This window comes from Harmonia axyridis, chromosome 1 (assembly GCF_914767665.1).
Source record: "Harmonia axyridis chromosome 1, icHarAxyr1.1, whole genome shotgun sequence".
Classification (NCBI taxonomy): domain Eukaryota; kingdom Metazoa; phylum Arthropoda; class Insecta; order Coleoptera; family Coccinellidae; genus Harmonia; species Harmonia axyridis.
Genome location: NC_059501.1, coordinates 59,542,013 through 59,559,837, shown reverse-complemented (window position 1 = coordinate 59,559,837; position 17,825 = coordinate 59,542,013). Strand labels below are relative to the sequence as shown.

Here is a 17,825-nt window from a genome sequence, read left to right as displayed (position 1 = left end):
AATGGACAGAATCTATATGCCTTTTGAGGTGAAACTTCTGGTTGGCTGAATAATCACATGAGTGACATTTATGTTCTTTTTTATTCAAATGGACAGAATCTATATGCATTTCGAGGTTATTTTTCTGATTGGCTGCAAACTCACATAAGTAACATTTATATTCTTTCTCATTCAAATGGACAGAATCTATATGCCTTTTGAGGATATTTTTCCACTTGGCTGCAAACTCACATAAGTTACATTTATATTCTTTATCATTCGAATGGACAGAATCCTTATGAATTTTGATATCAACTTTCCGGCTGGCTGCATAATCACATGAGTGACATTTATGTTCTCTTTTATTCAAATGCAGAGAATCCATATGAATTTTGAGATAAACTTTCTGGCTGGCTGCATAATCACATAGGTGTTATTTATGTTCTTTTTTATTCAAATGAACAGAATCCATATGAATGTTGAGATAAACTTTCCGGCTGGCTGCGTAATCACATAAGTGGCATTTATGTTCTTTTTTATTCAAATGGACAGAATCTATATGCATTTTGAGGTTATTTTTCTGATTGGCTGCAAACTCACATAAGTGACATTTATATTCTTTCTCATTCAAATGGACAGAACCTATATGCCTTTTGAGGACATTTTTCTGATTGGCTGCAAACTCACATAGGTGACATTTATGTTCTCTTTTATTCAGATGCACAGAATCTATATGCTTTTTGACGTCATGTTTCTGATTGGCTGCAAACTCACATAAGTGACATTTATGTTTTTTTTTATTCAAATGGACATAATATATATGCATTTTGAGGTTATTTTTCTGATTGGCTGCAAACTCACATAAGTGACATTTATATTCTTTCTCATTCAAATGGACAGAATCTATATGCCTTTTGAGTTCATGTTTCCGATTGGCTGCAAACTCACATAAGTGACATTTATGTTCTCTTTTATCCAAATGGACAGAATCTATATGCCTTTTGAGGACATTTTTCTGATTGGCTGCAAACTCACATAAGTGACATTTATATTCTTTCGCATTCAAATGGACAGAATTTATATGCCTTTTGAGGACATTTTTCTGATTGGCTGCAAACTCACATAAGTGACATTTATGTTCTCTTTTATTCAGATGCACAGAATCTATATGCTTTTTGACGTCATATTTCCGATTGGCTGCAAACTCACATAAGTGACATTTATGTTCTTTTTTATTCAAATGGACAGAATCTATATGCCTTTTGAGTTCATGTTTCTGATTGGCTGCAAACTCACATAAGTGACATTTATGTTCTTTTTTATTCAAATGGACAGAATCTATATGGCTTTTGAGGTTATTCTTCAGATTGGCTGCAAACTCACATAAGTGACATTTATATTCTTTCTCATTCAAATGGACAGAATTTATATGGCTTTTGAGGACATTTTTCTGGTTGGCTGCAAACTCACATAAGTGACATCTATGTTCTCTTTTCTTTAAATGGACTGCATCTATATGATTTTGAAGGGTTTGTTTCTTGCTTGCAGCATACTCACATAAGTGACATTTAAATTTTTTTATGTTCAAATGGACAGAATCTATATGCATTTTGAGGTTATTTTTCTGATCGGCTGCAAACTCACATAAGTGACATTTATGTTCACTTTTATTCAAATGGACAGCATCTATATGCTCATTGACATTGCTTTTCTGGTTGAAAGCAAACTGTCCTCTTTCATATTCAAGAGACAATCTAATTCCATTCTCATCAGTGTAATGCTGAACAATATCCATGATTTCATTCTTTTTATCCTCAATTGTGTACTGAAAACTAGAACCAAAAAAATAATTGTAACATTTTCAATTATAAGAGATTTGAAGATAAAACAATTTCAACAAACACTGGAAATTTACATTCAAAAGTGTTCTTCTGAAAAATCGAATCTTCATAATGATATTTCAATGGAATATTTCACAAAATGTGACATCTTTGTAAAAAGCATTATTGCTTGACTACATTGATTTTCCTAGTTAGAGGATTTGAAATCTTCAAGATCTAATCTATACAATTTCAAAATTAATATATTTTGAAAATTAGTATCTTGTATCTGTGTATCCTAGTGTATTTGATTTATTGCGAAATAGAGAAAATAATATTGAACAGTTGGTGTTGAACCTTCATGGTGAGCACATGTGAATAGTTTCAACGTGCCTTGAGAATTTCTTCAAAAAAGTTATTATTATGAGTAAACAAATTCGATTAAATAAAATTTCTAAGCGGATTACTATTTGCGCCCCAGTCTTTTAACTTCTCTACAGATCAGAAATGTCCCAGGTCAGCGGCACTTCTACTTATACCTCTTCAGGAGGAGAAGTACCTAAAAACAGGAAGATTCAAAGCGTAAAAGACGAAAGAAAAAGTCAACCAAAAACGCCATAGATACAAAGAAAAAAACCGATAATAAAACTCCTCATATCGTATTAAAAAAACCCCAATTAATGAAAGATCCAGGAATGAATCAAAACATTCCTTCACCAATGGAAATTGATAAAGAAAATAATGAACAGTCAACATCTGCCATGTCAACAAAAAATAATCAACAACAAGAAACATCGAAAACCAAAATAATAAACAGAAACCTTTAGGCCAAGATGAATGAAATCCAGAAGATGGAATATTCAAATTTATTTTATATTAATTCTGAAAACAATGAAATAGATAAAATACAAATGTCGACCAATTGGAATACGATATTTCCTATGTCCAGAGATATAATTCTCAAAACCATTCCCCGCTTTATCCTCAAATCCAATACTAAAGAAAAGGAATTGGAACAAGCCCTGTCAGAGCTAAAGAAGGCGAAAAAAATAGTCAGTTACAAGAAAACAACATCGCAAAAACCGACAAATACAAGAAGATAGCCTCAACAAACTTACTCTGTGGTGATTTCAAATATGGAAACGGGTATAAAAGAAGAAGAAATAAGTCAGCATCTTTTATCACAAACCATAGATACTGCAAAAGGATAATCTCGAGAGCCCAATCAAAACCCACAAGATTTATTAGAATAATTATGGGTGAAATTGAATCATTTGAAGCACTTTTGAATAAAGGATTATTTTTCATGAATCAACACTATTTGGTACATCCCAGCCATCCTCCAGACCCAACTCCTATACCTTGCAACAAATGTTTACGATTCGACCATAAAAGATTCATGCACAAATTCACCAAAATACTTGAAAATGACAAGGACCACATAATATGTCTCAGTACAAAACCAATAATGCTCCGAAGTGCTTGTCTTGTGGCGCAGAAGACCATATGGCATGGTCAATTAAATGTCCGAAACATCCAAAAAAAAACCCATAGAAGGAATTTCAAACGCTAATGTCAAGCCACTTAATAAAAAAATTAATGAAAAAAAAGATCTCTCAAAAAAACACAAGCCAGATTCATGCTCCAATAACGGTACATGATGAAATAAAAATTTTTATAATACGAAATTAATAGGCAAATTCACGTCAACATCTTGAATACTCTATAGTAACATTAACATACCAAAAAACATCTCATAAACAATTTCAAACTTCAAAAGAGGTATGCATATCATCTACAGATTCTAAGAATAATTCAGGCTTATCATAACCTAATTCTTCAGGGGTATTAATTCCAAGTTCATCCAAAGTAGGTCTGATTTCTTGAAGAAGATATGGATAGATTTCTTTGACTCGTCCACCACACTTATCCTTCATAGATTCTAGTATCCTTACAGCCAATGCAAAATCATTAACTCTACGACAGGCATGTAATGCAGCAATTAAAACTTTTGGTTCTGGAACCATATCATGACCCACCAAATCGTTGATACCTTGTCTAATTTGCCAACCATCAATATCTTTGTTATTGAAATATTTTTCGTATCTGGTATCGAAGTCATATCGAAGTATAAATAGGTATAATAAAAATATTCAAAATATGATACAGCAGTTTAGAGGAAACAACTGGATTAATGCATGTAACAAAATAAATGCTTCCAAAGGGAAAAATTTCTACTTCAATGAAATATTCGGGTGTACAGATTGATAATAAACTGAATTTCAACATGCAAACGAAACTAGTAAAAAAGAAAACTATCACTAGAGCCAAATACTTTGCCAAACTGACATATAAAAAACAAGGTATATCCATCCAAAATGCTACAAAAAATTATAAAAGCATATGTCGACCTTCAATTGAATATGAACACCCAATATATATATATATATATATATATATACCTATATATAAATTGTAGAGCTCCAGCAGTAAAAAATCTCAAGATGGCAGAGACAACAGCACTTAGGATCATCTCAAAAATCAGACATCCCAACAATATATTGCATAATCCGCCAAACCAAACGCTGTATTCAAGAACCAGGTGAACCAAATGATTCTTGATTTTGTATTTTCAACAGAAAGTTTTTCAATAATCTTAAAGATCTCGATGATACAACTATTAGAAAATACCCTACACAGACTTTATTTAGAGCATTAGAAAACACATAATGTACTTTTTTTTTTAATATTTATGTATATGCAGTGTAATAGGCTGAAGGACCTCAGGTCGATGGCCATCAATAAACTTTTCTCTTTTCTTCTCTATTATTGAATTGTATCTAAATATTTTACATTATTCGGAAAAAAAGAGATGGTCAACATATTCTGACATTTTTCATTAAAATCAAGAAATTAATGGTTGGTTCATGCACCATTCCTAAGAACTAAGGACTAAGACTTAACCTAAGAATTGAACTCTAACAAATCAATGAGGATGTTTATACATTTTACCTAAGTACTAATACTAGCACTAGAAAGTTGATCAACTTTTAACTAAAAACTAAGCTCTTAGTTAAAATAATGAAGTTCGCATGCACCGCATAGAATTTCAATATTAACGAATACCAGTTTCTTTCCTATCCTGTTCTGTTATTCGTGTTTATCAATGAAAAGTATTCAGTGTATCTGAAAAATAATAAATTAAATTTTTTCACAATCAATATCAATGTCAAACATCAAAATATAGAACAATAGAAAGTAGTTCGAGGAGGTGCGCTTTCCTTCACTAAGAACTAACAAGAGAGTTCATAAAGGCCATTGAATTCTTAGGTTTAGTTCTTAGTTATGGTACATAAACCAGCCATAAGACTAAGACTTGAGATCAGTTTAGAAATAATTAAAACTTTCAAAATAGCAAAAACACATCTACTTAAATGAAGAAACAATAAGCCATGTTCTTTCTAGAAATAACTTTCACTATGAAAAAAGTTGAAATTTGGTCTACAGTATCAAGAAAAAATAATGAATGCTTACTCCAAGTCAAATGAGTTTCCTTTTTCATAGCTATCATCAGCTTCTCCCATTTCCATCTTTACTCTGTGATGATTATTTTCATCAAGGAAAATTTTTGAGTATGTTTCCATTTCTGACTTCCAACACTTCGTAAATTCTCAATTTGTTTGTGTTTGTTTTGTATTATCTCTACTGTGCACGATAGCATGAAGCTTGTCTGTTTTCCCCGACTAAAAAGATAATGTTCCCAATAGACAAAAAAATCCTTAATTTCTCTATGATATACCCACAACGCTCTCCACGAATAAATAACAACTTTGTCAACCATAGACAAACCTATCTTAAAATGGCGAATTGGGACATAGAACCACAGAACCACAGAACTTATAAATAAAAATCAGTGTTACCAATGCTACTTCACTGAAAAAATTTGGGCCTTCCGAAACAAATTCACTAGTTCATAGAAACATATATTATTCAAAAAAACTCAAAAAATTGGATATTTTCCATGGACTCAAGTTAAAGAAAACATTAGACTGGCTCTTTCTGGTTTACAACGAATGCCGAATATTAATTTAACAATATTTGCAATATGGTTTCACTGGGGATGACATCTAGGGTTAATATTTAACGAATTAATTTGCCTATAGGTTCCTGCAATACATGTATAGGTGGATTGTGGGTTATGGTGGGTTTATGCACCATTCCTAAGAACTAAGACTAAACCTAAGAACTAATAACTAAGAATTGAACGCTAACGAAATCAATGGCCGCTTTCAGCAGAAAGATCGGTAGCGTAAGTAGCTCCGCTACTGATAGGTATCAGTTTGGTAACGTCGATTTTCTCTGCTGGGCGGGTTGCCCTTTTTTTTTGACTGTCAGTTCTGTGGTTCCTTCTTGAAGGTTATGTTATGATTAAAAATGACTTTCTGTTATATTCATAGACCTAATATCCATGGACGTCGCGTTAGAGAGAGAAGTCGGGAGAACGAATAAGATGGAACATTTTGAGGGCAGTCTGTCAACTCTCTTGATTTATTGCCCTAGAGAAAGAGAACAACAGAATCTATATGCATTTTGAGGTTATTTTTCTGATCGGCTGCAAACTCACATAAGTGACATTTATGTTCACTTTTATTCAAATGGACAGCATCTATCTATATGCTCATCGTCAAATAATTGTAACATTTTCAATTATAAGAGATTTGAAGATAAAACAATTTCAACAAACACTGGAAATTTTCATTCAAAGGTGTTCTTCTAAAAAATCAAATTTTCATAATGATATTTCAATGGAATATTTCACAAAGTGTGACATCTTTGTAAAAAGTATTGTGCTTGACTACATTGATTTTCCTAGTTAGAGGATTTGAAATAGAAATTTCAATAGTAATATATAGAAATTTCAATTAGTAATTGGATTCAAGAAGTTGGATTAATTATTATTAGTATAAATGATAAGATAATATCACATAATATAATCGATTAGACTTTATTTCATAGGAACTATTGAAATCTTAAAGATCTAATCTACACAATTTCAAAATAAATATATTTTGAAAATTAGTATCTTTTATCTGTGTATTCTAGTGTATTTGATTTACTGCGTAATAGAGAAAATAATATTGAACAGTTCGTGTTGAACCTTCATGGTGAGCACATGTGAATAATTTCAACGTGCCTTGAGAATTTCTTCAAAGAAGTGATTATTATGAGTAAACAAATTCGATTAAATAAAATTTCTAAGCGGATTACTGCTAGCGCCGCAGTCTTCGAACTACTCTACAGATCAGAAATGTCCCAGGTCAGCGGCACTTCTACTTATACCTCTTCAGGAGGAGAAGTACCTAAAAACCAGGAAGATTCAAAGCGTAAAAGACAAAAGAAAAAGTCAACCAAAAACGCCATAGATACAAAGAAAAAAATCCCATAGTAACGAGTACCATTTTTTTCGTTTTATGTTCCGTTGTTCGTGTTTATCGATGAAAAGTATTAGGTGTATCTGAAAAAGTCCTCGAAAGTATAATAGTTCGAGGACGTGCGTTTTCCTCCACTAAGAACTAAAATATAATCAAATAATTAAACTTTCAAAATCGCAAAAACACATCTACTTAACTGAAGAGACAAAAAGCCATGTTCTTTCTAGAAATAAAATAAAGATGGACAATAATCAGCTGTAAAGGGGCAAAACATTGCATGGAGTGGCTAAATATCACTGCTGATGAGCATATTTTGTTCCGTAAGAAGTGTTGAAGTTGAATTAATTATCGTTCCTTGCAACAATTTAAGATTAGTAGGATCATATTTTTTATTTTTCATCATCGTTAAATCCTGTTCTGTATATAATTGTACGGAAAGGTTCAAGAAAGGTAGTGGAATATCTTTTTTCTCGTAAGTACTTTCGCAGAAATAATACGTAAATACATAAGTCCCATAAGTGGCACGTCACAGTGACACCGGAGGTAGGTCAGCTAAAGAGGGACCTAACCAGCCTAACATGACCCCAGTAAAAGTTGCATGGTTTTCGAGTTATTACCAAATTACGTTTTTTAGTGAATTTTCACCGTTTTTAACATTGTCAGGGTCAGAATTCTGCTGGAAAGCTCTCGAAGCTTATTTTTTTTTGTTGTAATGGAATCTTAAATAGTTATTGATGACATGAGTATGATTCTGTCAAAAAGTTATGTGGATTTCCGTAAATTAATGGATAAATCTTGATTTCAATTGCTAGCAAAACGAGAACTTCGACTTTGGACATCTGCTGTGAAAAAAAAATCCTTGAAACAAAACGAGCAAGTAACATCAAAAAATTGTTGAAATATTTACCCAGTACATAAGTAATATAAGTTTTCTTGTAGTATTTCTATGCGCGGCATGCGCAGTTGTATATTTATTCTGTGTAATTGTTAGATAGGCCATGTGCAAGCTATGCTCGCTCCTTTCTCTTGTTGGCCGTTGTTGAAGAGTATTATTGTATATTTGTCAGTGTGTTTACTACACAGTTATTTCCTATATTTTATTAAAGACTTTTAATTATTAAACAGTGCGTTTAATTTATAACAGGTTATGTGCCCACGTGCGTTCTCATCGCGTGCAATCTAGACTTTTTATAATAGTTTATCGGTCGGGAACGTTCCACTACGTAAGTACATTTATATATATATTGTGAAATAGTGTTGTGAAACAGACGAACAATAATTCAAGATGGCAGCAGTTAATTATTTCGCCAGTGTGCCAAAGCTAAACGGACGCGAAAATTACCAGGAATGGGTATTCGCCATTGAAAACGTGCTAGTACGTCGTACGTCAATGAGAATAACCAAAGATTTGAGAATAACGTAAACAAAAAGGATCGTAGTAATATCACATGCTTCAAATGTAAGGAAAAAGGACATTATGTGTCGCAGTGTCTAAACAAAAAGGTAACTTACGCTTTGAGTGCCGTGTTTGCTAATGGTTCTTTTAGCAACACTGACTGGTATATTGATAGCGGTGCCAGTTTTCACCTTACAGCAAGTGATAACAATCTCATTGACAAACGGAAGCCAGAAATAAGAGAAATATTATGTGCGAATGAGGCCAAACTTGCAGTCGAAAGTGCAGGTGATGTCAGAATGGAAACTATGGTGAGAGGAAAAAGAGTTAATGTACTTTTACAAAACGTACACTTCATTCCAGGACTAACCACGAATCTGGTCTCTGTTAGCCAATTAATTAGAAACGGAGCCAGAGTAAATTTCCATGACACAGGATGTGAAATTTTTAATAAAAATAACGTCCTTGTTGGAGTAGCTGATTTGAAGAACAATGTATACAAGCTGAGATTGAATAACAAGAATTCAACAGCATTGTTGGCCGCTCCAATGGTTACACCAGATCTATGGCACAGGAGACTAGGGCACATCAACTCGGATTTCTTAATAAAAATGCCAGAAGTAGTTGAAGGTATGCCACCGTTCAAACTTGGAGAAAAAATACAGAAATCTAATTGTGAGGTATGTTGCGAGGTAAAACAAAATAGATTACCGTTCCCAGCAAAAGGAAGTAGAGCCAGTGACGTATTGGAGATTATTCATAGTGATGTCTGTGGACCTCATGAAAAATTATCTATAGGAGGCTCAAGGTATTTTCTCACATTCATAGATGATTACTCAAGAATGTGTTTCATCTATTTTTTAAAATCGAAGGATGAAGTTTCAGAGAAGTTTCACCAGTTCAGATGCCTAGTAGAAAAACAGAGGAATAAACGAATAAAAATTCTGAGAACAGACAATGGAGGGGAGTACATTGGTAGAGATTTCCAAAATTATCTCAAAAACAATGGTATTGTTCATCAAAGGACAAACAGTTATACTCCAGAGCAGAATGGTATGGCAGAGAGGTTCAATAGGACGATTGTAGAAAGAGCAAGATGTTTACTCTTCGACCAAAACCTAGGTAAGCAATTTTGGGCTGAAGCGAGTAAAACTGCTTGCCACCTAATCAATCGTTCAGTTACCTCTAGTATTTCAAAAACTCCATATGAAATGTGGCACAACAAAAAGCCAGACATTAGTAGCATACGAGTATTTGGAAGTACCGCAATGTCTCATGTTCCAAAAGAGAATAGGCAGAAATGGGATAAAAAGGCCGTCAAATGCATCTTTGTAGGATTTGATGATCACACCAAAGGATACCGACTTTATAACCCAAACAGCCGAAAAGTTTTCATCAGTCGAGATGTCACAATAATGGAGAACATAAAGAAGAGTGTTGCTCTAAACATCGAAGAACCAGTTCAAGAGGTGACAGATTCAGTGGGGTCTCCGCATCAAAAATGGAAGATTTCAAAGAAAATGGTCAACCAACAGATGAACTGGACGACAGTGAACCTGAAACTACTTCAGGTATATCAAACGATCAACCTAGAAGATCTCAAAGACAGAGAAAAAAGAAGGTGGATCCAGACTTCGTAACATATGCATGTGGTGGACATAACAGTGCAATAGGTAATCCGAAATCTGTTTCAGAGGCTTTATCCAGTCCTGATAGTATTTTTTGGAAAAGTGCCATCGAAGAGGAACTACAGTCTTTTGAAGAGAATCAGGTATGGGAATTAGTTGAAACGGAGAGAGATGTCACTGTTGTCGATTCAAGATGGGTTTTCAAGAGGAAGTCCAGTGCTGATGGAGAAGTGAAATATCGAGCAAGGTTAGTCGCAAAGGGATTTACACAAAAGTATGGAATTGATTACAATGAGACTTTCTCTCCTGTAGTCAGATATTCCACTCTTAGAATTTTATTTGCATTAACAGTCAAATTAAATTTAGACATAAGGCATTTAGACATAAAAACAGCCTTTCTAAATGGAAATTTGTCAGAAAAAGTTTTTATGAAAATACCTGAAGGTTTTATATGCTCAGAATCTGATAAATGTAAAGTTTTGAAGCTTAATAAGGCAATTTATGGTCTTAAGCAGTCAGCTAAGTGTTGGAATGATAGAATTAATTCAGTATTATTAGAATTGGGATATACTAAATCTCAATATGAACCCTTCTTTTTTCCAAAAAGGTTGAAAATAGCTTTATAGTCATAACTTTATATGTGGATGATTTTTTCATTTTTTCCAATGATGTAATGGAAACTAATAATTTAAAGGACGAATTAAGCAAAATATTCAAAGTAAAAGATTTGGGTGTTGTCAGAGAATGTCTTGGTATGAATGTTAATTATGATAAGGAACAGGGTATTTTAACATTGAATCAGGAATCTTACATTGACCAAATTTTGAATGAATTTAATATGTCAGAATGTAATATTATAAAAACACCTATGGAATGCAATATTAGTCTAGAAAATGGTGATCAAGATCAACTTTCCATGTACCCTTATCAGAATTTAATAGGGAGTCAATGTATTTGGCAGTTATAGCTAGGCCAGACATTGCATTTAGTGTAAGCTACTTGAGCCAATTCAATCGGTCATATAGTCAACTACATTGGAAGCATGCTAAACGCATATTAAAATATTTAAAGGGTACTAAACACTATTGCTTGCGATTTTCAAAGGAAAACATGGAACTAGTAGGCTTTGTAGATGCCGATTGGGGCAACAATTCTATTGATAGGAAATCATACACAGGGTATGCTTTCAAATTTTGTGGTTCCGTGGTTTCCTGGCAAAGTTGCAAACAAAAAACAGTTGCGCTTTCTAGTACCGAGGCAGAGTACATGGCTATCTCTGAAGCGGTAAAGGAGGCTATTTATTTAAAAGGTTTATTGTACGAGCTAATGGGAACAGCTCTTTGTGTGAATTTGTTCAGTGATAATCAAGGTGCAATTAAATTATCTTCGAATGATACCTATCATAAAAGGTCAAAGCATATTGACATCAGACCAGGCGCGGATCCACGGGGGGGGAACTGGGGGAACGTTCCCCCCCCCCCAAATGGCCCAGGCACCTCTTAAATTTTGCCGGCCCTCCTAGAATTTGACATTCTAAGGATCGAATAATTACAATATCATCAAGAATTTCACCTTCAATACATTTTGTGAAAACCCATATCAATGAACGGCAAAAAAAATGACGTCTCAAAATGGCGGAAGTGTCTGGGATCCGCATTTTCAGTATTTTGAGTATCTAAAAGTTCCCCCCCAAAAGTGGGGCCTGGATCCGCGCCTGCATCAGACATCATTTTGTTCGACAAGTTATTGCAGAAAAGCAAATTGTATTGAAACATTTACCGACACATGAAATGCCAGCTGATATTTTAACGAAAAGTTTACCTGCTGTTAAACATAATTATTTTTCAAAAATGTTGGGCATTCATGATATGTAGTAGTTCTTAAGTTTCATCATGTGATTTTGTTTTTATTTGTACTGCGTAAGTGGGGGTGTTGAAATATTTACCCAGTACATAAGTAATATAAGTTGTCTTGTAGTATTTCTATGCGCGGCATGCGCAGTTGTATATTTATTCTGTGTAATTGTTAGATAGGCCATGTGCAAGCTATGCTCGCTCCTTTCTCTTGTTGGCCGTTGTTGAAGAGTATTATTGTATATTTGTCAGTGTGTTTACTACACAGTTATTTCCTATATTTTATTAAAGACTTTTAATTATTAAACAGTGCGTTTAATTTATAACAAAAATTGGGCATTTTAGACAGATTTAGAAATGGTACAATACACGAATCTTATGCCCATAAAACTAGGTATTTTCATCATTTTACCGATGCCCTACTTAACTAAGTTGAAACTAGGAACCCCGCTATCAGGTAATTTTGCCGCTTGCTATGACATTACATTTGATACCGGGCTTTGTTATTATTTGTTAAAGTCACAATAGGGAAAAATATGGATTAGGGGAAGCGAAAAAGGAATATTATTGAAAAAAAAGGTAAATTAATTAAAAACAGACTTAACTTTCGATTATTTATTTAATTCTTAAATCTAACTGATAGTAAATGTTCAAACTGTTTCCCTCGGACTCTAATGCATAAATGACACCGTTTTATAAAATTACGATTCAATTTTCTTAAACTAATTTCCGATATGGTCCGTGCTGCGTGAACGCGTATTCGACGCAGCCCGGACCAATTCGGAAATTAGGGAAAATGGACAGCAATTTGAACAGTTTAATCTGTAAGATATAATGCAATGTTTATGAATTTTTTTCGTATTAGTGATGGGTGTATTATATTTGTTTGCTTACTCTACTATGAATAAATATCACAAATGAAAATTCTCCAATTAACCCTTTTTTTCATATGGAAAATCCATTGCTCATTAACAAAAAATCATCAATATTTGATGTTTTAGTGTTTTTTTAATATTTCTGACCATCCTACCTATATAGTGTCATATATCATTTTGAAGGGAAAAAAATAACGAATTCAAAGAAGTAATGTTATATAGGGTGTTCCATTGAAAAAAATATAGGTTTGTGTTGAATCTTCAAAACCATACCCCGAAAAAAAAATTGAGTACGCCACTGGATTCTACACAAAATTCTGATTCAGATGTAGTTTTTACCTCAGCATTATTTCTAATATCTTCGGAGATAAAGGAGGGGTCCGAAAAGTATCAATTTCCAAAATCACCCTGTATCTCTTGAACGGAAACAGTTATGCAAAATCTGATTAGACCAACTTGAGTTTCACGAAAAAGTAGGACAGGAACGTGAAAACCGCAAGGCAAGCGAGAAACCTGGCAGTCTCACCCAAAATGGGATGCACTGTACATCCAGGAATGCTTGATGTTCTTCTATAAGAATAGGGAACTTTTTACGGAGTATGGACCCCAAAATGTTTATGGAATAGAATAGAATAGAATAGAATCTCTTTATTTTCCATCGACCAACAAGGTATAGAAAAAGTCATAACAAAAAGAAAAAAGTAACATGTACCTAGTTCACAAAAAAAAACACTCTAAAAATCAAAACTTTCATATCAAACTTCTTCTGCAAAAAATTCCTCTAAGCTGTAAAAGGATTGACTGACAATAAGCTCACTGAGTTTTCTCCTGAAACGAACGAGATCCGAGATATGTCGTATATCAACTGGTATCTTATTATAAATTTTTAAAGACATCACGAGGAAAGAGTTGTGGGTCTTCGAGAGTCGATGTGTAGGTATTCTAAGGTCGTTTCTAAATCTTGTATCGAAATTATTCGTATGATAAATTTTTGTTTGTTCTTGTGCACATATACACCACACTCGATTATATATAGACCGGGAAGTGTGGCAATTGAAAACTTTTTAAATAGGTCTCGGCATGATGTCAATCGGTTAACTCCAGTCATTACTTTAATAGCACGTTTCTGTGCCCTAAATACGCTGCCCGACTCCGCAGATATTCCCCAAAAGCAGACACCATACCTAAGTCTTGACATTACTTGCGCATGAAAAAGGCCGATCAAATCATTTTGATCTAGAATACCCCTTAGACTGCGCAGGAGGTAACACGCGCTATTTATTCTTGACGCAAGTTTTTCACAATGGGACCTCCAAGTGAGGGTGTCATCAACAATGATTCCCAAGAAGGAAACACAATGCGATCTCACTACATTAATGTCACCAATACTCATCTTCATGTTCAAATCTTCAGTTTTCTGAGGATTGTGAAAAACCATGTAATACGTCTTGGATAAATTCAAGAAAAGTTGATTAACATTGCACCATTCCATTACGCTAGACAATTCCGAATTACATTTCCGCTCAGGAACTCAGGAAATTTGCTCCAAAAAATGGAAAATTGTATCTGATGTACAACGGCCAGGCAAAAAGCCGAATTGATTTTCAATCATCAACTCATTGCTCATGAAAAAATTCACCAACTTGTCCATGAAACAGTATTCGAAAATCTTCGAAAAAGAGGAAGTCAAGGTCACAGGCCTATAGTTTTGAATATCCTCAGCATCACCTTTTTTATGCAGAGGTATTATTCTGCTCACTTTTAGTTTCTCCGGGAAGGTACCCCCTATAAATGAGAGATTCACCAACTCAGTCAAGGGGTGTATAATAAAATCCAGACTTTTCTTGATCATAAAGGTAGGAATCTCATCAAACCCATATGATTTTTTACTCTTGAGCTTTTTATGTATGAGTTTATAAATTTCTTCAGTAGTGAAAGGCCTCAAAACATACTCCCGTTGAAACTCTGCTCTTTAATTTTTTCGTGTGAATTACGAGGTGCTGGAATTTCCTCAACCACTCTCCGCGGTGTCTCAAAAAAAAACATGTTAAACATATCTGCGACCTTCTTAGGATCACTTTCCAATTTTAATGTGGAGGGCTCTCGAATTGAAATATTAGGACCACCCTCAATTTTTCCTGTTAACTGTCGAACAATCGACCATGCACAACCTGATCAATTGTCAGATTCATTAAATTTACATTGAAAGTACTCCCTTTTTGTCTTAGAAACAAGATTGAAATGTTCCTTTTTTGCCCTATCATATGTTACGTCAAAATAAGGTAATTCTTTTTTTAATTTGAAAAGATCTCGTAAATAAGAGCTTGACTTTCTCACCTCTTGTGTCACCCAGTTATTCAACCGTTTCTTCTTATAAAATTTGCTAACGCCGTGCTAAATCAAAGCAACAATATGGCCGAAATTTTGTCCGCCATCACTGAGTGTTTTACATGGCGGGAAAATTTGCATATATATTTAGTATTCTGTGGTTAGCACTTCTTATATATTGAGTGTTGACTACCTCGGTAGTACAGTGGACTGAGAAGTTGGCTGTGGTGCCGAAGGTACCGGGTTCGAATCCTGGCTAGGTCATGGATGTTGTGTATGTCTGGTGGAGGTTTATGAGTTCGATATAATAAATATGACATGTTCGCTGTGTAGATGGTCTTAGTAGCCAAGCACATATAAATGAAAAAAAATATATATATATATATTTAGTGTTCTGTGGTTGTTACTGCAGATGAAATATAACCTCTCTGCTAGTGTTTTTTCTTTTTCTTCAAACTGTTTCAGTGATAGACTGAAGACTCCCATTGAATTAACAAAAAGTCTTTATTCAAAAATCAAAATAGACTGATGAGAGTCAACATCACTTATCTTATATACTTATCTATGGTTAACATGGCCTCAGGGCTCAGTATTCTTGATCTAAAATAGATTTTTCTTTCATTACAGGATGATATTATATCCTGATAATCATGTGATATGAATTTATATCCTCACTGCAGATATAATATGTATTACATCCCGTAGAAATCCGTCGGATAAAATGTCTATTAAATCCCGTAATGTAAAGTCACCTTAATTTTCCACTCTGGTGAGTCTTTGCTTGCTAGCTCGGGAGATGGTGCCACATGCTGTGTACTTCTTTGCAGAACGGCACCGCTTGGGACATAAACCTAACCGTTCTACGTCACCACGCTCCGTTATGAAGGTGGAGGGTGTCTATATCAGGGACCACTAACTTGCCATGCTGATGATTCCATCAGTGGTATCGCGATGAAACACTGCAACTACAGCTACATCAATGAAGTATTCATACCTTCTTCCGCCGAAGGGGAACATATGGAACACCTTCAGATCCTTTTTGAAAAAATTCCAAAACTATTCCATCGTTTTCAACACAGTGAAGTGGGATTTCGGTCGAATAAAAGTCCCTATTTGCAGAGCGTTGTAGAACAAAGCAACCCGAAGGATCGACTATCGAACTCAATTTCCTCCCAAAAAGCCCGATCAGCCCATGTAACTTTTCTAAAAATCCATGAAAGGTGACAGTCAATCCCATTTTTCGCCATTAAAGTCTCTATGTAGATTTGGTGCTGATCTAGTTAAACGCTTAGGTGGATAGTAATTGTCATCCGCTGCAGAGGCTAACATTGAACAGTCAGTATGCAATAAGTATGCTGTATCCAAGTGTACCTACTTGGTGGACCAATCATACCTACTTGGTGGTGCAATCAATATCCAGTGTACCTCGGTTCAAAAGTGCCTAAGCAAACGAGTGCAAGTTGTGGCGTTCCAAAAAAAGACGTTTAATAATGCAAATTGTAAAATTACACTTGTTCTTAATCCTTCGACTTAATGTGTTTGAATTTGTTAATTTAATTGAAAAAAAAATTAAAACATGTTATCGACCCTTGATGTTAAAGTGTTTATCTAAGATGTCTAAAAACATGCCATCTTATGTTTATCTACTCAAGAGTTGCTATAGCAACATTTTAATATTAGCTATAGAAAAGAAATTAATAAGTAGAGGTACCTATATAAAATTTGCCATATTTTATCTGAACTAAATAAATCTAAATCTAAATAATAAAATTCTAGTTGCCCACGTACTTATATAGCGTATTCGACTGTCGAATTTTTATCAAGTTAATTACATAATTAGCTCGAATTAATTCGAACTGGTGCAGCTAGTCGAATACGCTATTAAGTATTCCAAATAAATGGAGATAATTCTGATATTGTTGTTATTTTGATATTCAAATTATTTTAGATGCGCACATCCGTGAAAATAATCTTCTGCTCAAATTGAATAAAATCAGCTGTTCTCGTTTGACAGTTTGTTATGAATAAAATGGCGAAATTGTAGAAGTCAAACAAAGGATTTTGAAAAGTAAAAGTGCATGAAAAATTCTTTATTGGACACTGACTGGTCCAATTTTTGGTGATAATTTACAGTCGATAGTTAATTTTCCAACATGCTGTGTTTGGACGTTGTGCCCGAATTTTCATTGGGCTGTGAGCAATGGCAATTTGTTTTAGGTATGAAACTCGATTTTTTTTTGCGTTTTTATTCAAATATATACCGAGGCAATGTATGTAAGAAATATTTTAGTATTTGGTATCTTGACTAATATTTGTAATGAAGTTGTTCTTACATCATTTTCCCCCGTAAGAAACAAATGATTTAATAATTAATTGAAAGTTTGTTTTTATAAAAACTTGTTGAAAATTTTCTTTCTTTCAGTCAAGAAATAAAAGTCTAAAGTTTTAAAAATAGAACAGATCATTTTTTCGGATTTTAACACCAAAAAAATGAGGCTTAAAGTTACATGTATT

General features: G+C 34.0%; 1 protein-coding gene across 2 annotated transcripts in view; it reads left to right on the top strand.

Moving 5' to 3' along the window:
• Nucleotides 1-17,825, top strand: part of LOC123671126 (PHAF1 protein CG7083) — a 61,238-nt gene that overhangs the window by 1,700 nt on the left and 41,713 nt on the right. The window contains exon 1 of one of the 2 annotated variants that reach the window (XM_045604815.1): nt 17,312-17,528. The exons of the other annotated variant lie outside the window; for it this stretch is intronic. Within the exon in view, the coding sequence (XP_045460771.1) occupies nt 17,465-17,528 (64 nt within the window). The 5' untranslated portion in view covers nt 17,312-17,464. Of the gene's footprint in view, nt 1-17,311; nt 17,529-17,825 lie in introns of those variants that run through there. 2 annotated transcript variants of the gene reach the window in all.